We start from the raw sequence: 19,234 nt of genomic DNA, 5'->3' as shown, positions 1-19,234 counted from the left end.
TTTAATTGATTTTTCTTCTTTAGGTTTAATGAATTCAATTTAAAATTAATTTAAGCGAGATAAGTAATAAATAACCATGGAATAATTATTTTCGGAGATTAACGTGGGGGGAATGACGATTCACCCACGCGAAGGCAGAAAGCCCTAACCTTCCAGCCTTGTGGGATGTGCAGCGCCCTAAACCCAAATTGGGAGGCCGTAAAGACCCCGTTGGACGATTGCACCTCGGCTACGGTTAGTGCAGATCCTGCTGGACCTGTCACATATCCCATGCCACTCCATAAACGGCTGATCGATCAGGGATCTGTTGATCTGCGAGGGCGATGAACAGTTGTATACGGAGTAGATATTGATATAATCATTCTCGTTGTCTCTCCCTTTGAACTGTAATAATAATATAATAATATAAGTGCAAAACCCGGGGATGACACCATGGATGGTTCAGGAGATCATTTTGTCGCGTGGCTATGGAGAAAAAACGGGCGCGAGCGAAAAGGGAAGGTCACAAAGGGATAGCACTAGTCCATTTTGGGCCACACCTCCGGAACCTTGGAACCATATTTACGTCTGCGCTTCTTATACGCTGGTCAGGCTACTCCATACATATTATCCATGGGTTTATTATGTGCTGTGAATTTAATCTAATACTCCGTACTCCGTACTCCGTATTAATTACCATGGTACCTACAATTGATCCCGGATTGTCATCACCAAGGGCGGTTCTAAGCGCTGGGGGCGAGACCAAAGGAATGCCTGAAACAGTTATTCATCCATGGCCCTGGGCTCGCTTACACGAACCTTACAAGCACAGTGGGCGGAGTACATACATCAATGTATGTACATCATACATGGGGGAAAACTTGTTTCCCTCCCACTCTAGTGCATGATACGTATACAATATCCTGTTAATCTACGATGCACTCTCTAGTCTCAGTCCAATCGTGGATCTAGTTTGAGAATGGAGAAAAGGAAAGATCGCATCGGCAATTGAAGAACCCATCCTAATACTAAGTTAAGAAGGTGACAAGGCCTAGAGTCGATCGAAAACCATGCTCCTGAAGATCATTCCTCAAAGCCGTGGAACTGGACTATGGCTACCAGCGAAAACGAGTTACTGACACGATCGGCGTTCTGGAACATTACTCCTATTACCATGTTACCTGTGACAAATTCCGGCCGTGCACGGTTTCTGCACAGGCGCGATTGGGGATTGGCCGTTGGCGGTGGATTCGTCCCGACCTCGTGGAAGCGAGCTCCACTATTTAGCCCTTTACGAGAGATCGCCGGTGACGGAGGTAATGAATATCCATTATAGAATGGACTGTACAAAATAAAGTAGACGGCAATAGGATATAGATCCGTATGTTCATTTTAATCCGTCCTTACTTCTTCGCTCATTATCTCGCCCGACAACCCCCCTATACAGCAACGTACCTAATCGATTTATTGATTACTATTCAAAAATGGCTCGAGCGTCAGGATCGTCCCGGGTCTACGGATGATCAACCCCCTTGTCGGCACTTGATACGGAGTACGGATCGCCTATTCTCAACTGAGACTGGTGCCGGTCTTTGTATTCCGCGGGCATTGATTGGGCCTTCCTTGGTTCGGCTCAGGTAAATGGATATTTGACCTTTCATATTCACCTCATCACAAAGTCATGTAAGTCATACTTGTGAGCAGTGCCATATTTCGTATAGGAAATACACTTTTAGAGATCTTCATTCTGAGAAGCTTCACGCTTGGAAGCCTATTTTTGCTTTTTGCTTTTTCGTTATGAAACCGGGAAAAAGTGTGATCCGCTCAAGTCCCATGGGAGCGATTTTACGGTTTGCGTTTACGTTTAGTTTTTTTAATTCGAATGCTAAACCAAGGGTTATTTTTTTCCAATACATTCCACTCTACGGAGTACTATATTCTACTATATTAATCCCTAGGCCACGTAGACATTCTATTTTGCCAGTTAACAATCAATAGTCTGGTCAATCTGACCGAGGAACATTATCTTGAGGGTGATTGAGCTATCCTCTTTAGGTCATAGACCCGGGTAGGTAGCGGATTCAGCCGTGATCGCTGATCGTTTCTTGATCCCGGGGCACTGGGCCCATGCCACGCGACTGTCTCACCCCTTTCTTCCCGGACACACAGGCTTGTCCTGGTCGAGTCAATGGTCGCAAATCAGTGGGGCTGAACATGTCCAGCCACGCGAGAAACCTGGATCTTCGCAGATATAACATATTCTATACAATATACCCTCTACAATATATACTTTCAATACGATGCACATTACGGAGTACTGGTTGCCTTGCAAAAAGATTGACACATGGCACTTGCATATCCATGCGCATTGTGTCTGCTGTATCACATATCACATCGTGTTGTGTTTCATGAAGGGAAATCACAAACTATAATTAAAATTAAATCGCCCAAGCGTCAACCTTGACAGAGTTCCAAAAGTTAAAGTGATTTCAATGTTTTTTCCAACCTTGGAAGGTTCGCGCGCCATATATTCCAAATTTGTAATCCGTAAATTACCCGAATCCCCGTGTATGCCGGAACCACTGCAAATCTCTAACCCGCCAAGATTGTTTGCTTGTTACACGCCGATCGGGGATTGGTAGATCCGATCTTACGCTTGTACTACTTGGGAAGGTGCTTCTATTGGACGCCGGACGCGCCTGGCAATGCAAGTGCCACGCATACTTTATGCACCTTTTTCTTTTTTTTTCTCCTTTTCACGTGGCAACAAGCCCTAATCTGGCATTCCATCCGATGCACCTGTCTGCGTCCGATCACTAGGATATCCGCATGGGATCTTCCCGCGACGAAGACTGCAGTAGTGTACATATTACATTCTATTTATGCAGGTATTTGATTATTGAATATTGAATTTCGAGTAATACGAACGTGTCGAATGACGCTTTTCACTTCCATACTCATTCCCAGGTAGACAATTTACAGATTCATCTGCAATAATTGGATATATATAAATCTACTCCATACTGAATACTCCGTACGATATCTACAATCCTACCAACTACATAACCTCCTTCCTATTTGGAAATGATCGGTGGATCAACGAAGATCCAACTTCAGGGGGAGACATAACCGATGGCCATAGCTCCAGCTGACTCACCCCATGATCGCCCGCCATCGCTAAGCGACGACCGTTTAGGGAGTGTCTCCGATGCAGTCCTCCACGTAATGTCGATATTGTTATGCATTGACTCGTATTTGGCCCCTGGTTCTTATACAACGTACGGAGTGCTACGTACCATGTTATCGGAATATTGGTTGGGATCTAGATTTAGATTAGATACCTGATCTGATGATGTCTTGATCAATTCGCCATGAACTTGATTGTTTGGTCCCTTTGCTTTCCACACTACGGAGTAATATTGCTGCTGTGGGATGTATTTGATTAGACGAAGTATGGATTATTCCTTCAGGATCCGATATCGTAACAATATTTGATCCTTTTCCAGCCCCCAAAAAAGGGAGAAGGCATTCATTTCTACACCGTATGTTGTAGATTGTCATAAGCGTATCTGCCGTATAGCACCTGACCCAACACTGAAAATCAGGGGGGAAAAAGTAATAATAGAATGTCAATGCTAAAAAGCAAAAACAAAGACCCTTAATTACCTGCTTTGTATAACGGAACGCCAAACGAGGGATGATCGACAGCGATCACCTACAATATACGGAGTACATGTTTGACCGTCTCAAAAGAGACAGATCTAGCAAAAGGGGGCTGTCCCTTCCACGGAGTCGGGCCCGGGAGAAACACTTAATAAGAAATCAGGGCTACGGTACAATCCTACCGAGGCATACTAGTCCCAGCTAGGTGTACGTTGTACGGAGTATGGCCAGAAAGGGTGTTAGGCGAGAGAGACGGTTGGAACCTGGGATGTCTTAACTGTGTGAAACAACGACCTGTTCGTCCACGGGCGATCACAAAATTAGAGAGCTTACCGGCATCTTACCGGGGGTACGATTTCCCGCCTCGGTATAACCCCCGTGTAAGATCGGCCGTGGGGCCCCTAGCATCGAGTTACATACACTTCTCTGTTTTATTCCAGTTCCAGACCTGCGAACTGACCATGTCGTTGGCTCCATAATTTTGCTTCGGAAAAAAAAAAAAAACCGGAGAACATGGAGCAATGGAGCTGTTCCCATGCGCTTGATGGCTATTTTAGGGAGGTGATATGGGACCTAGCGTCATCATCGTAGATCCTGTTTATGCCCCCTTTCACACCCGTTCTCAGCGCATTGGTAGATCTGGACCACTTTGACCCCCCGATGAGTCTGCTACGGTCGTATGTATGTTGTATCTGGATATCTGCGATCTGCACTCCGTTCGTTCCACTGGAGCTATGAAACACCCGAGAAACCTCCCTGCGCTAAACTCATCAGCCATATCCGAATGAAGCCATACACCCGCGCATAGTCTACGGAATGGTCTGATAGTCCTTGATAGTCGGTTTCATTAACTTGAAGACATTGACTGTTGCCTCGGTACTCACCAATATTGAATAACATACTCCGCACATAGATTGACGGAGTACATACTCCATAGGCATGCTCCGTCGACTCTGAAGCAAAAAGAATAAAGTTTAGTTTTTGATTACTTTGATTAAGTTCCTGCCTATTCGGGCATCATACGTCCACCTCTTCCTTTCATTTAGCTTTCTATTTTCCGCTCTGATCCTTCGGGTTTGGTTTCGGGTCTTTGTTCGGAAGGATTCATTGTCGCAACCGTTGAGACATCATTCCAACCCGATGATTCAGGATTATCTGATTACTCGGAATCCACTCACCGATTGCCTACACATTACCAACCACACATTGAACACACTACGTATGCAAGTATGCAAGCAACTACTTCGGACATATTCCGCACTTCATACACACCGGGGGAGCGGGGAGGGTGGGCAAGGGTCTGATCATACCCAGCCTCCCACATCCCAGGCACATGCTGATAGTGACAGGTACATACGAAATCAATGCCCATCGCATTGATCGCTTACTGGGATGCAATCCCACTGCAATGTCATTGCCAATAGGAAGTTCAGCGCTCAGTCCTGTCCTTGATTGTCTACATTTACATTTGCAGTGTACATATATATAAAGTTTCGACTGCACAATAGTTCATACAACCGGGGCTCCGTTACTAATTCGGTCGCGTAGAAGGCAATCCCCAAATCATCCCTGTCGGAGAGGCAATTTCAGTGTGAACCTTGTACAACGTGGAACGTACGTTGTAGTGGTGTGGACGCTAATGGTAGATCCTGGGTGATCGACCGTGTGATTCTCACGGTCCTGTTGTTTCATGCCGGCAATTGTTTCTTCCCTTGTGCGGGGATTGGGTAGGAAAGGGGTGTATGTGTTGAGCTCATTATTATGAAAGCATTACCCCGTACGCCATTGGATTGGTAGAGAGGGCTTTTAGTGACTAGAATGGTAGATCATACTACCGTTGCATTCCAGCCTATTACTCTTTGGGGGGGGGGTCTGGGGCCTGTTGGCGGTTATACGTACATCCTTGTACTAGTTCACCTCGCCACACCATGATCCGTTGGGTCTACATATGCATTTGGGTAGCATATATTATTGGATATAGGTCCGGCTTGGGGTCCCGTCTTTATGGTATTGGCTATCCTGCGCCGCATTCCATGAGGATCGGAGCCTTGCTCAAGTAAGACAAGTACAAGTGGAAAGGGCTTGCATTGTACATTTTCTCTATTAGTTATAGTTTTGTAACTAATTAGTTAGTTAGCTACAAGGTACAAGGTACAAGGTACATGTTCTCAATAATATGTCCAGGCTGCATAGGCAGTCTGCAATGATATACAAACATACAAGTCACCAGGCCGTCCAGATCTGAATATACCGGGTGTGGCCGAGATTGTGTGACCCTGCGATGCTACGATCTGAAATCTCGCTGTCGTGGCACTTCACAATATATGCGATATTTGATTTACGTTTTTTCTTTGTCTTTGACCTTGATGGAGTAGTGAGACCTTAAGCCACGTTATTGGGGGCCGTTGAAAAGGATCAAGCAGCAGAGTGACCAATGCGTTGATCTGAGTCTGGGGGCCGTGCATGACTCCCCAAGCGCTACGATGCATCACCTGGCTTCGTATTGAAACATGATGTATCGTGTAGGCAAGAAGACAAGTGACGCATTACATAGGGCTTACCAACCTTTCAACGTTGGAAAGCGCAGGTGGAAATAAGAGTTTAGTAAGCCAATTTGGTGAATCGGTGAAATGACAAGTGACCAAGTGGGTAAAAGAAAAAGAAAAGAAAAACAGAGAGAGAGGTAAGATAATACACATCTCCCCCGTAAGACATACACACATATGACAAGAGCATCTTTGCATTGCATTGCATCGTAGAATATCGAGCCAATGGACCAAAAAGCAGCGTCGATCAGCCCCGTGCAGTATATGCATGGCCATCTCGATAGGGGATGGGCTAGAGATGAGACAGAGAGTCAGACCGTTCAAATCAAAAGAGACAAAGGAGGATATTAGAGTTGATCTTAGCGAAATGATGTTAATGCCGACTGGTCATTGGCGTGCAATCCTCCGGTGATCGACCGAAATGTCGATCCGAGCTATTTTTTCTTTACGGGGTTTTCTTTTCTTTTTTCTTTTCTTTTTCCTTTTTGTTTCCTTTTTTGTTTCTTTTTTGTTTGAGTGAAAGAGCGATCTATTTCTTTTTCGGTCGAATCGTCCGATCCGAGCATGGATGAGAATCCTTTTCATCGAACTTTCTAGGCAGCCCCGGGGCCAAGAAAGAGAACGCTAAAAGCCAAGAGAAAAGCGTAAACGGTTGTCTTTGACCTCTTTTTGACCACTTTGACCCCTTTGACCTTGGCAAATTCACTGCGGCTCCCTTTTGGCCCCATATGCATGATCGGCCACTCCGTGTCTGTGCGAGTGCTTGACCCACGTCTGTGTTCCCATCTTTTAGCCTGATCTTCATATCTTCTGATGTTTATTCGAGTCAGGAATATACAATACGTTCATATACAGAGTAAAACAAAGTCTATTGCTTATGACTACATACATATCCTCCTTTTACTCTGAAATCAGAAATCTACTTACAAAGTAGAGCCTTCCCGGGGTTCGACCGGAGGATTGGCTAAATGGGGGAAATGGGGTAAACTAATAAATTGGTAAATTGGGTATCGCAAACCGAGAACTAACCCGCGAGAACTTCGTTAAGCATAGACGTCCACTTGACTACTACTCTGCATGGTTTCAGATGGGCCACTGGTGATCGCGCTGGCGGCCACCGCCCTCATGCTCGTAATTGCCTTCTTGAAGTTGGTCTTGTCATAATCTTCGGGCATATGCTCTCCACTGTAGATGCAAAGCACCCGCATACCCGGCTTGTAAGACAGTTGTTCAAGCAGCTTCGGTGTAATGAGGAAGTACTGGCCGCCTCCACCGCCGCCGATGGGGTTGCCATTCTCGTCGGTTTCCTCGGTCTCGCCCGAGGCACAGGCAATGTCTACCAGGCGTCCGTGAACCATGCGCTCGTTTCGCGGATCCATACCTTGATTGATCTCATCCACAACGCGGAAGGGTGAGGCCGAGAGCGACTGGAGCGCCATGAGATAGAAGATGGTACTCACGGCTCGCTCACCACCAGACTGGCGATGTGAATCCAAGACCGACAGCCCCGCGCCCTCGCGGAACTGGACGTGAATCACGATCGACCAATCCCTAAATTCGCTAGCACCAGGCTCGCCATTGGGTCCAGCTTCAGCTTCTGCTTTGCCCAAGGTGACCTGGCCAGCACATCCGATGCGGCGGAAAGAATCCGAGAAGGCATCGCTGATCTTCTCGATGAGCGCTTCCAACTTGGGCTCCCAGTCCTTGCGGATGTCCGTGATGGCGTTGCCAAGTTCCGTAAGCTTGTTTAGGAAATCGGCGAGTTTGGAGCGCAACTTCTCAATGGACTTTTCACGGTCTTCGAACTCCTTGATCATGTGGCTACTACCACCATGGGTGAGTTCCAGTCGGGCCTTTTCAGAGTCAATGTCGGCATCGAGCTTATCCATGTCATGATCGTTGAGTTCTTCAAGTAGAGCTTGCGCGTCGGGTTGGTCGTGTAGTTCTCGGCTGATTCGCTGAGCTTTTTGCAAAACTGCTCTGGCTTTCACTTTGGATTCCCTCAATTTAACTGTAGCTTCCTGCGCCTCTCGTCTCTTTGCTTCTAGTAACTTCGTACTATCAATGTTGCGGTGCCGCAGGGTCTGAAGATCGGAAGTTGCCTCCAAGAATAGGACCTCGACTTTCATGAGCTCCTCGTGAGCTTGGCGGAACAGTTCGACAGCATCCTGCATTGCGTCAGATAAAAGTAGACAGACATGTCAGTGATGAACTTACGGCATATTCGACAGCGGCCTCAGCCTTTTGAATTGCAAATTCGTCTTGCTGATTGCGAATTTCACGAACTCTCTCCCGTACCCCATCAAACATCGATGATATGTTTTGGAGTTTGGCCTCTTGTTGAGCTGCAAGTTGTTAGACAAGTGCCAGATGGCAGAAGAACAAGAAATAGAACATACAGATCTTCTCAGGGATTGCTCGGTACTGAGTGTGAGCTGTCTGTTTTGCGCTCTTTTCTTTCTCAATCTCTTTCTGCAGTACAAGTTAGTATGAGGTGTGACGAAAGGAAGAGAACTGTGCAAAATACCATTTCTCGCTCGACCTGCTCGTGTTCTTCGCGTATCTTTAGCACGGCAGCCCTCTCAGACTCAAGCTTCTCCTTGATGTCCTGCAGCTGTTCATTCCATAACGTTATGTTCTCTTGGTGTTCACGTTTAAGGGAAACATCAACAGGCTGTTGGGTCCACACCTGAGCAGGCTTGATCTCTCGAACCCGGGTTGATGTGGCACCGGGTCCATACTCTCTACGCCGAGTCACTTGATAGCTTCTTTTCCCAGATACCCAGGAGCTCATCAAACCCTCCTCCAAACGGGTAAACACTTCATTTGAGATTTCATGCAGTCCGATAGGAGTCGAGTGCAGGTTCTTCTCACTGCACAGCATGGCAATGACGGGATCGGGCCCGACCAGAAAATCCCTTGCCCAACCATCAAATCCTAATTGGGCAAGTTGATCATTAGACATTGGAGCCCTCATAGTATCCAATGACAGCGAGCAGGTGCGGATGCTAATATCATGGAGTCCCAAGGTTTGGTTAATCGCAAGTTGCAAGGTGCGGAAATCATTCCTGGTCTGCACGGTGAACGATGTGAAGTCTGTCTTCTGGAATAAAGACTCGACAGCATCGGCAAATTTGGGGTCGGTGATTGAGCATGTAACGATTGGAGGGCCGAAGACTTCCTTTTCAAACTTGCTTTGGTTCTCAAGAAGCCATCTATAGGCTTTCAGCGTATCGTAAGATGCTTTCTGCAACTTGAGTTCTTGTTGGCCCGAGGCTGAGTCTAAGCTGCTCAGCTGGTGTTCGGCCTGCTGGATATTCCTTTGCACTTGCTGTTGCTGCTCCTGAAGGGGCTGCCTCTTGTCTTGGATTTCTCTGGCCTTTATCTCAAGGTCGCGTTTTTCGTGCCGTTTCACTCTCTGATATTGTGATGTGATGAGTATGCTTGGTTCAAATGATGGAGAACATAGGGTTTCTTACCAAGGTCTCGTTGTAAAATTCTGGGTCAAACTCCACGGCCTCCTCTTCTTGTTGGCGTCGAAGTCTGTTGATAGCTTGCTGAGCCGATGCTCCTTCGGACTTGTGCCTTTGACCACTCTTCTTTTCGGCCTCAATCCGATCGTTCAGATCCTTGATCCTACTTTCAAATTCTTCAATTTTTTGGCCGCGTTCAGTGGTGGCCCTGGATGCTTCGTCAACAGAATCCTTTCGGACATCTTTTACGCCGTTCAATTGCGCGATATAGGCTTCTTTGGCGTTGACTGCACGCAAAATAGGCTCGTTTTCTGCTTGGATTCGATGGTATTCACGCTCAACTTGAGCTTTGGTAACCTTCAGGGCCTCAACAGCATTGTGGTGTTCCTTGTACTCCACAATTGGACGGCAACGCTCAAGGATTTCGATTTTTCGCTTGATCACGGCTCTCTGGCGCATTCTTTCGACATCGGCTCTTTGCATCTCTTGGCGATTCTCCAAATTTTCTAACAATTCCTTGTCGTCTTTGTTGTTTACCTCAAGTTTCTTCTGCTCGTCTCTTAGTGTTTTCAAGGCATCATGCCACTGGGTCATTTCCGGGCCAGCTGCTGCTCTTTGCGTGGAATGAAGAAGTTCAATCGGTGTAAGTGCAGCAAACTCAGCGACTTTATCCTGAGGAAGGAACTGGCAGAGATTGTCTACCTGGATGGCGAACGACTGGGCCAGTTTCAACACATCGTTCTTAGAAGCGGGGGCTCCGTCGAGTGTAAATGAGCTCTTATTGCCATCGCGCTTGATGGTTCGTTGGATGACAGGATTGTTACCCCTCTTGGGCGGTCCGCATAGTTCAATCTCAATCATAGCCTCTCGGGCCCCATGCTTCACAAACTCGCCCAGGTCTTTGGCGCGTCCAAGATGCTAGAGATCATGTGAGTGTCAGTATGGGGAGGCAGTGCAGTATTGTAGTCCGAGTCATACCTGAGGTCCCCATCCCAGGCCTAAGCAGATGGCACAGACCAGGGTGCTTTTGCCCGTTCCATTTGGACCAATGACCATGTTAAGCTTTGGTCCAGGATAGAACACTGCTGACGTGTAGGTCACGAAGTTTGTCACCTTGATCCGCACGATTGCGCCTGGCTTATAGCCACCGGGGCCAAGGCCATCGTGGGCTATCGCACGCGGGGCCTGAGAAACTGCCTCTGGTGTTTCAGATCCAGCGCTATCCCTATCGCTCTCTTCTTCGCCTCCGCCTTCGCTCTCGTCTCCAGGCTCCGATCCGTCATCGCTTTCAGCGGGGTTCAAGCGGGGGCGTTTGTGGTTCGAGGGTTGGGCTGGGGGAGTAAACGGAAGGCCTTCTCCTTCTTCATCCTCGCTGTGAGGTCGACGACGAGGAATACCGGGTGGCGCCATACTGGTCGGAACCCTCGAGTAGATGTAGAGGGAGCCTCATGGGCTGTCTGTGAAATTCGCTTTGTCCGGCCTTTCTTTGTTCAAGTGACGCGAGGGGAACGCGTTCGCGATCAATAGAAAGTCTAGTTTGGGTAGGCGGTGAGAGCCTCGAAATGGCCAATTAGTTGCGATCAAACAGCTTCGACTTTCTATAGCACTCACCATGCCTCCTCCGAATATCAAGCGGTTGATCTTAACTACTGCGGTCGTCTCTATCACTATCACAGGTACTCTTTATGGAGCTGGTCTTAAGACAAATCAAGAAATTGCTGAGGTATGACCGAATCCATCTAGACCGAAATTATCCGTTTATCTGCAATCATGCCATTGAATCTCATTTCACGTTTAACACTTTATGCAATGTAGACAGCAAAGCAGCGGCAAGAATCGACTTTTAATGAGCAAACCAAAGCCCTCCAGGGTATGCGCTCCAACTTGATCGCTCGAAGAGGCATAATCGAGAACCAGATACGAGACTTGGATGCGAGGATGCTAGAGAAGCAGCAGAAAGGCGTCGGTGGTAATGATCAAGATCAACCGAATGGAGGTCGATGAGCGCTACGAAATATTTGCCTAACGGAGGTAACGGATTCACAACTACCGTTCAATGCGAACCCAACCCACGATGCAACCGCGCGCTTTGATACTCCGAAGGACCGCGCACCACCTTCGGTTCAAATACAAGGTGGCGGCTATCGACTAGTTCCAACACGGTTTTAACACCCATTAGCCGTGCAACAAACTTGCTACCAGACCAGTTGCACTTGAAGGTGATCTTCGAGTCCCGCATCCACGCAATCCAACCATGGCCTGCGAAGTCTGGAAACATTGGACTTGCTTCTATTAATGAATTTGACTGCTTGTCACTGGGCAATATGTATCAGTGTTTTCGTGTACATAACTTGAGGTGCTATTCAAATCAGATACTACTTCTTTTGTTTATAGACAAAAAATATCTGTTTTTCCCTCCTGCCCGGAGTATATAATGAGTGTCACCATAAAGTTCCACCAGAGGGCAGAGGGTTGAATATATATTGAAGTTCATCACAGGCGCACCATTTATCTCCCAGGGACTGTAGCCTTGGTCTCCAATCCAGGGTCCCCGGATAAATCAATCAGCCCAGAAGCCACTTGAACAGCCTGATGAAAGCAGAGGACGCTGTTGGTCGACTCATTTGGAAGCCAGTGGTGAAATCTCAAATGCCTAAGCCTCGAGATTGAGCCGCTCCAGCAAATTATCAAGCTTCTCGAGCAAGATCTCATAGTTCATCGCATCTTCCGAGAATTCATCCTCGACGACCGCGCCGTCCAGAGTTCGAATCACCGGGGCATGCACTTGCGGCTGCTGGCCTTGACTGGGGATAGCCTCCTTGGAAACATCCAGAGTCCGGACACCTTCTGTAAGATTTATAACGTCATCCAGCTGCTCGTCTTCATCTAGATCTTCCAGTAATTCTTTTTCTTCCATCATCTCATCCAGACCAGCCTCATCGAATCTCAATCTAAACCGCTCTCCAAGATAGAACCGGATGTCATCCAGCATTTCAATGGTATCAGTTTCCTGTCTCGCCTTGATACGAGATGCTGATTCCTGGATCAACTCCGCAAATTCTGGGCTATCTATATGTGCTTCCAGTCGATATGCGAGATATCGAGCAGCGAATTCTTCCAATCGTTGAACGCGCGTCAACCACGCAGCTCGAACGATTGAGTAAATGTCAATGTCATCTTCGTCCGCCGTTCCTCGAGTTTTCGCAGCCTCAGCCTGGGACATTCCAGCACTGCCGAGGGTGCTGATGACCACAGCAGCTTTCGTCTTCAGCTTCTCAATGAAGAGCATATCTGCCGCGAATAGGACATCGACAGCGATTTCTAAGGGGAAATCGGCTCTTTCGGTGTATAAGAATGTAAGAATAATTTCCAAGACCTCGGGCGAACAGTTGACATCGATGATCGTCAGGTTTTCATTGAGGTAAGCTTCGCGAAAAGTGGATGTGAACATTGCCTGGAAAAACTCAGACCGCAAGAGCATTGCTCGATGGCATGGGAAGATGATTGATTTCGGCGCCTCGAGAGTCTTCTCATTCGCGGTAGAGTTAGGACCAATGGGAATCGAACTGGATGTGCCATTGCTGACGACTGGTGTGTCAATGTCCGCTTCCTCCTCTTCTTCGGGAAGTTCATCCGCCCTCAGAAGAACATCAGCAAAGATTGCATTGCTTCGATCCCACTTCACTTCGTTCACTTTCGAAGTCTCCACCTCGAGCTTGTTCCCCAGAATATTCTCCTGGAACCATTGTTCCATTTGATCTCGGCCCTTGGAAATATCGTCGGTTCTTCTTTGTCTAGCACGTCTCCTGTCTCCGCTATCAAGGATGCTGTCTAGAAGACTAGGGATCTCCAAGTACTTGGAGATTCTATCCACCCCTGCAAAAGTCTCGGACTCCGTGAAGCCTGACCCTGGTGTATTTCTCAAGTCCCTAGGGGCTTCTCCAAAGTACAGGTATTTGATAGCGGCACCGAATGCCTCCGGAGGAATGGTGCTGGGGAGATTCCATGATGCAGATTCCGGTGCCACGGCTAGTTTACCATAGAAATATGGAGAACGTGCCGCGAGGATGAATTTGTGGAGGTGAAGCGATTCGTTGGATGCAGTCACAACAATATCTGCTGTTAATGGAGACTCACGGGTGAGAATCGAAGTTATATGCGCGGCTAGGGGCTGGAGGGGGTCCGTGGACTTGGAATAATCATATTCCAGAAGGAGGTTTCGTATCCGGTCGTTTAGGGCATTATAGAGACATCTATAGAACCACCATTGTTAATTCTAGCCACTCTATAGAGAACCAATTGCTATTTACCTTTCGCCCTGAAACGTGTCTCGCTCGCAAAGTGCACCAGACTCGAGAAGAAGTTGCACAGCTTCATAATGGCCACAAAGACTCGCCTACCAGGTTCATTGGTTATTATGTGGTACGCGGGATTGGCACGGTAGGTTTATCAATATATTGCACTCACCAGGATCAATGGCGTGTAATCATAGGGATCACGAGCATTAACATTGACGCCCTCGGTGATTTTCTCCTGACAGACTTTCAGATCGCCCCGACGACATGCGCTGCATAGTTCACGGAATGGCTCACTGAGATCTAAAGGATTATCATCCTTAATGGTGCCCTCCTTAATCAAGTTCTTCTCATTGGCTAAGCTGATCGCCAGCTGGTCCTTCCGCAGCACAGTTGGCTCATCCATCATGCAGGTTGCCAGGCACAACAAGTCGAAGTGGGATGAGGGCAAACGGCAACGGCGGGGCGGAAACAGCCTTATCGATAAGAAGCACGTGACAATATACCTGTAAAGTCTGAAATTAAGGGGATCTTCTATATTGTATAGATATTTAGGAGAGTGAATACAGTGATGTCAAGGTATTGGGATGGTTGAAGTATGGATATATATATATTCAAGTGTACATACTACTTCCCACTCGATACATATGTAACTATAATGATTGTAATTGAACAAACGTCATTCGTGTTTTTGCCTCCTTTGGACCGTTTGATCGACCTCCTCCACCGCCTGCTAGGTTGGGGAAAGCGCCATAACCAGCGTTGCATAGCAACGATCCCCCAAAACACCCATCTTCAAAGCTCCAATTCATATTGCCTTGACTCTTCCTCAAATCTTCAATTCTGCAGTTCGACTCTTTTTTTTACTAACACAGGATCTTGTCTCACACCGTTCATGCATCATTGACTTTCATTCTTCTGTTTCGTCTTCACCTTATTGTCCTAAACTCTACAGCAATCTATAGCCATGGCGATTGCTTTGGCTGAGGCCGATAAGTATGAGATTTTGGACAAAATTGGTATGTTTTGCCTTTTTGTGACCCAATTTATATTCTATATGTTCAAAACTAATCTTATGTATTCATTCAGGTTGCGGTTCCTTCGGGATCATTCGCAAAGTCAAGCGGAAGTCAGATGGATTCGTAAGTGTAGTGCATTGTTGGCATCTTGCAACCGGGACTAACCTCAACCTGCTCCTATAGATTCTATGCCGCAAGGAAATCAACTACATCAAAATGTCACAAAAGGAACGCGAACAACTCACTGCCGAGTTCAACATTTTGAGTTCCCTTCGTCACCCAAACATCGTCGCATACTACCACCGAGAACATCTGAAGGCCAGCCAGGACCTGTACCTGTACATGGAATACTGTGGCGGCGGAGATCTAGGCATGGTCATCAAGAACTTGAAGAAGGCCAATAAATACGCCGAAGAGGAGTTTGTCTGGCGCATTCTCTCCCAGCTTGTCACTGCTTTGTTCCGGTGTCACTACGGATCCGATCCCGCCGAGGTCGGATCAAACATTCTGGGCCCGGCTCCCAAGCCATCTGGTCTGAAGGGCAAACAGGGGCAAGTCACTATCTTGCATCGCGACCTGAAGCCGGAGAACATCTTCCTCGGTAGCGACAACACAGTCAAGCTGGGCGATTTCGGCTTGTCCAAGCAAATGCAATCCCACGACTTCGCATCAACTTATGTTGGCACGCCTTTCTACATGTCACCAGAAATCTGTGCGGCTGAAAAATACACACTGCGCTCCGACATTTGGGCGGTTGGCTGCATCATGTATGAGCTCTGCCAGAAAGAGCCCCCTTTCAATGCTCGCACCCACATCCAACTAGTTCAAAAAATTCGCGAGGGAAAGTTCGCCCCCTTGCCTGATTACTATTCACCAGAGCTCAAGAACGTCATTGGAAGCTGTCTGCGGGTCAATCCCGATCACCGCCCTGATACTTCTGCTCTGATTCATCTTCCTATCATTCGTTTAATGCGCAAGGAAAAAGAGGTTGTGGATCTCGGAAAGACCCTGCGCCGACGTGAGGAGGTTGCTGTCCATAAAGTCCGCGAAATGGAACAGAACCTTGCCAAGAGAGAATCCGAAAAGCAACATATCAAGGCCGAAATTGAAAACACCGTTCGACGAGAGTGGGAGGTCAAAGCACGCTTGGAAATTGATCGCCAGGTGCAAAGTGAACTCGACCGTCTCCGCAAGCGATTTGAGTCTGAAGTGCAAGAAAGGGTTGCCATTGAGGTGAAGAAGTACAAGCACAACACTTCCAATAGCAATACCTCCCGAGATGATGTATTTCGCACGAGTACTCACGGCTCTGGGTCCTCTCGATCCAGCAATCAAGGTTGGCGATCTTCTCGGTCTTCTGCCAACATGACAGACGACAGCGATAATACCCCCTCATCAAGCGCCGACATCAGCCAGCTGTCTCTTGGCTCTCCTCCATCAAATGCCCGAAAGCAGCCCAAGAAAGAGACAAGAACGCCATTTTGTCGGTCCAAGACCGTTGTCGATTCACCGGTGGATGTTCAAATGGCCGAGCCGTCTCCTATTTCAATCGCTTCGCTTTCCCTATCCCCTCGCCGCACTTCCGCCCAAGGAGGCGCTCGCAACATTTTTGCAGAGGCCGAGCGGAACAAGGCTAAGTGGGAGCCCACCCTGGCCTACTCTGATGACGAGGACGACACCCCCGACTTGCCCTCACCAACTCGACCCAAGGTGAAGCCCGACCCATTGAAGGCGCCTCGACGACCTCTACTTCGCCAGAACACCGCGGCTCTCATGCAGAAACTTAGCACCCAACCTTCTCTGTTCCCTTCCGGCGGTACTCGGCTTCCTCAATCGACGAGTGCATCTGCTTCCCAGTCTGAAGAGCGCAGTGCAAGTGAGAGCAGAGCCAGATCTCCCCACCGCCGTCTAACTAAGATCCCATCATCTGCCAACCTTGCTGCCGATGCGGGCACTTCACCAACTCGCAAGAGTGCCTCGAAGCAGCAACCACCTCCTGCTAAGAATGGGGGTGGCGGCGAAGAGATGTTCAAGGCTGTTATGCAACGCAACATGGGTGGCCGCACTCTGGTCGAACTCGCACAGGCGAGAGCTGGAGGCCGTCCGATGGATGAAGTCAAGCGTTGTGCCAGTGACTCGCGCGCTGGCGGTCCCACCATGAGCGTGAAATGCTCTGAACGTGATGCTCCTGCTATCTGGAACCCTGAACTGGATGAGATGCCCAGTCCCTTCCTTGCCCGTGGCAAGAAGGTTATCCGCAACCTGCGGTAGTCTTTCACTCAGATCAAATTTCCTTTGCATTTACTTTCTTCTTTCGGTTTGGTTTTGATTTCGGTTTTCTTGTGGCGCCTTGGTGTGATTGGAGTTTGTTTTGGATTGGAGGTATTTTTTTTTCTGGATTTGGATTTCGATGATTTGGTTTCTTTGGAAACCCTCAGTTCCCCTTGTTGCCCACCGTTTTCGGGTTTCGCACTTCGCTTCTTGCGCATACTTTCCCATTATGTCATGGAGTTGGCCCTAATGTTTTCGGAGCATCCTTGCCACATGCAAGACACGGAGTTTGATACACATGCCCATGGCTCGCCCATGGCTCTTTGCCTTCGTTGGCTACACACTTGCCTCCCCGACTCGACTCTTTACTACTTTTCTTTTGTTGTTTATGCCGTCACGCCCCTTTCCTTCAAAGAAGGAGATGATTGAAGTTCTCTTGTACATTTATTTGCATTAGCCATGCATTGACTGTTGAATTTTGTATTTTGCTTTCTCTTTCTCTGAACGTCTAATTTATTACTCGTATCCTCGTCCTTTGCAAACATATTGCTTTGTGGTTATATTGCACTAATATTTGATGTGCCTCCCACTTGGGAGTACTTCGCCCTACTCCTCGTTTGGATAATTTTTCTCGGTCATGTTTTATGTGCCCATTGCATTTTGGTGTTTCAGGGTTACATGTTCGGAGTTCTGGTGCTGCAATGCTTGAATGTTGGTTGTATATACCCCTTTTCATAGGCAAACATATTTCGTGCATTCCAGAATTTTACTTGGGTTGTAGAAGTTTATGCTGACTTCCTAGAGGTGTGAGTCGAGTCATCTGCAGTGTTAGCCCTAAGATGCATAACCGGTACAGTCCACCACTCTTTCGGACTACTGGATACATGGAACACAAGTATGCACATCTGATTGAAATATGCAGCATGATACATCAAATTTAATGAAACATTTTATTCAAAAGGTCAGATATTAAGCCCACGCCTCCTCATCTTCGACCTCTTCTATCTGAACAGACTTACTCTCCTGGTTCAAACGCCGCTCCTCTTCTTCTAACGTCAACATCCAATCCTCCTGTGGCGAATCGCCGGCCTGTGCTTCCGGAGCAGGGCCGGCATTATACCCAGCTTTCTCAAGCTTGTCCATCTCTTCTGGCTCCAACAACTTCCCCTGTCCCTTGATTGACTGCTGTTTCATCCTGACCGCAGCCGGAACAAACTTCTTGGTTGCCTCTTGTCGCAGGTCCCGAATCTGAGGCTTCGCTTCGTAAACAGTCCTGGCCACTGGGACCGCCGTTGGACGAGATGGCAGCGGGTGAGGACCACTGCGCTCAACGATCTGTTCTGAAGGCACATTTCCACCCTGTCTGCGCTGGTGCTGGCGCGGGATTGGTGGCGGTGTATCCCGCGGCATGGGTATCTTTCGCACGTCCTCATCCGTATCGCTGCTGTCACTATCACGAGGCATTCGTGTTTCGTCTGAGCCTCGCCTTCGCTTCCCAAGCACGCCGTCGCCACCGCCCCGTCTAGCACCATCACCCTGGTGGCCTCCTCTGCTGCCGTGATCGAACCGGGGTGCCTTGTCGCCAAGAGCTTCACGCGCCTTCAGAACGCCCCGCAAATCCTTCTCCAGCGCTTCGAGGAGCTCCTTATCTCGCGGTCGTAGTTTTTGTCCTGATTCCTCAGCTTCTTTGAAGCTGTTGATCTGGCGCTGAATGCGATCTGGGTTGCGGCGCGCAAGTTTCTCGTTTCGGCGCGCTAGTGCCTCTGCTTTGCCTTTCTTCAGCTCTTTTTGTTTATCCTGTTTCCGCTGCACTGCCGCAGGATTGACCGAGCGCTCTTTGTCTTTGGCCATGACGCCGTGTTGGTGTTGGTGTTGGGATTGGTGTGTGGGTGGTCTGTAATTATCGGTATGGCGGAAGCTAGCTGCGCAAGCCGGTAATAAATGCCACGGGTTCTTGTCCAATCAATTTCAGAGATCGCAGATTAGGT

The 19,234-nt window shown here is 48.0% G+C and overlaps 7 protein-coding genes across 7 annotated transcripts; 3 read left to right on the top strand and 4 right to left on the bottom strand.

Annotated features, from left to right (window-relative positions):
- Positions 1-1,090: 1,090 nt before the first annotated feature.
- N7471_011778 (uncharacterized protein) lies at positions 1,091-1,315 on the top strand (the record flags this gene model as incomplete). The annotated part of the gene is made up of 1 exon (XM_057284497.1): positions 1,091-1,315. The coding sequence occupies one exon, from the start codon at positions 1,091-1,093 to the stop codon at positions 1,313-1,315; it is 225 nt and encodes a 74-aa protein (XP_057130763.1).
- A 5,916-nt stretch (positions 1,316-7,231) lies between these two features.
- Positions 7,232-11,071, bottom strand: N7471_011777 (DNA repair ATPase SMC5; the record flags this gene model as incomplete). Its single annotated transcript, XM_057284496.1, has 6 exons — positions 7,232-8,356; positions 8,406-8,533; positions 8,588-8,660; positions 8,716-9,606; positions 9,668-10,579; positions 10,640-11,071. The coding sequence occupies 6 exons, from the start codon at positions 11,069-11,071 to the stop codon at positions 7,232-7,234; spliced, it is 3,561 nt and encodes a 1,186-aa protein (XP_057130762.1).
- Positions 11,072-11,273: 202 nt separating this feature from the next.
- N7471_011776 (uncharacterized protein) lies at positions 11,274-11,665 on the top strand (the record flags this gene model as incomplete). The annotated part of the gene is made up of 2 exons (XM_057284495.1): positions 11,274-11,384; positions 11,477-11,665. 2 exons carry the CDS (start codon positions 11,274-11,276, stop codon positions 11,663-11,665), a joined length of 300 nt encoding a protein of 99 aa, XP_057130761.1.
- Positions 11,666-11,714: 49 nt separating this feature from the next.
- N7471_011775 (uncharacterized protein) lies at positions 11,715-11,939 on the bottom strand (the record flags this gene model as incomplete). The annotated part of the gene is made up of 1 exon (XM_057284494.1): positions 11,715-11,939. The coding sequence occupies one exon, from the start codon at positions 11,937-11,939 to the stop codon at positions 11,715-11,717; it is 225 nt and encodes a 74-aa protein (XP_057130760.1).
- Positions 11,940-12,314: 375 nt separating this feature from the next.
- On the bottom strand, positions 12,315-14,362 carry N7471_011774 (ankyrin repeat and BTB/POZ domain protein; the record flags this gene model as incomplete). Its single annotated transcript, XM_057284493.1, has 3 exons — positions 12,315-13,914; positions 13,972-14,057; positions 14,129-14,362. 3 exons carry the CDS (start codon positions 14,360-14,362, stop codon positions 12,315-12,317), a joined length of 1,920 nt encoding a protein of 639 aa, XP_057130759.1.
- A 561-nt stretch (positions 14,363-14,923) lies between these two features.
- On the top strand, positions 14,924-17,246 carry nimA (serine/threonine protein kinase nimA; the record flags this gene model as incomplete). The annotated part of the gene is made up of 3 exons (XM_057284492.1): positions 14,924-14,975; positions 15,046-15,098; positions 15,159-17,246. The coding sequence occupies 3 exons, from the start codon at positions 14,924-14,926 to the stop codon at positions 17,244-17,246; spliced, it is 2,193 nt and encodes a 730-aa protein (XP_057130758.1).
- A 969-nt stretch (positions 17,247-18,215) lies between these two features.
- N7471_011772 (WW domain binding protein 11) lies at positions 18,216-19,097 on the bottom strand (the record flags this gene model as incomplete). The annotated part of the gene is made up of 1 exon (XM_057284491.1): positions 18,216-19,097. The coding sequence occupies one exon, from the start codon at positions 19,095-19,097 to the stop codon at positions 18,216-18,218; it is 882 nt and encodes a 293-aa protein (XP_057130757.1).
- Between the last annotated feature and the right edge of the window lie 137 nt (positions 19,098-19,234).

The sequence above is a fragment of the Penicillium samsonianum genome, assembly GCF_028829775.1.
Source record: "Penicillium samsonianum strain IBT 33392 chromosome Unknown utg000007l_segment0_segment0, whole genome shotgun sequence".
Lineage (NCBI taxonomy): Eukaryota > Fungi > Ascomycota > Eurotiomycetes > Eurotiales > Aspergillaceae > Penicillium > Penicillium samsonianum.
Note: the sequence above shows the minus strand (reverse complement) of the source record. Positions and strands in the feature narration are given on the sequence as shown.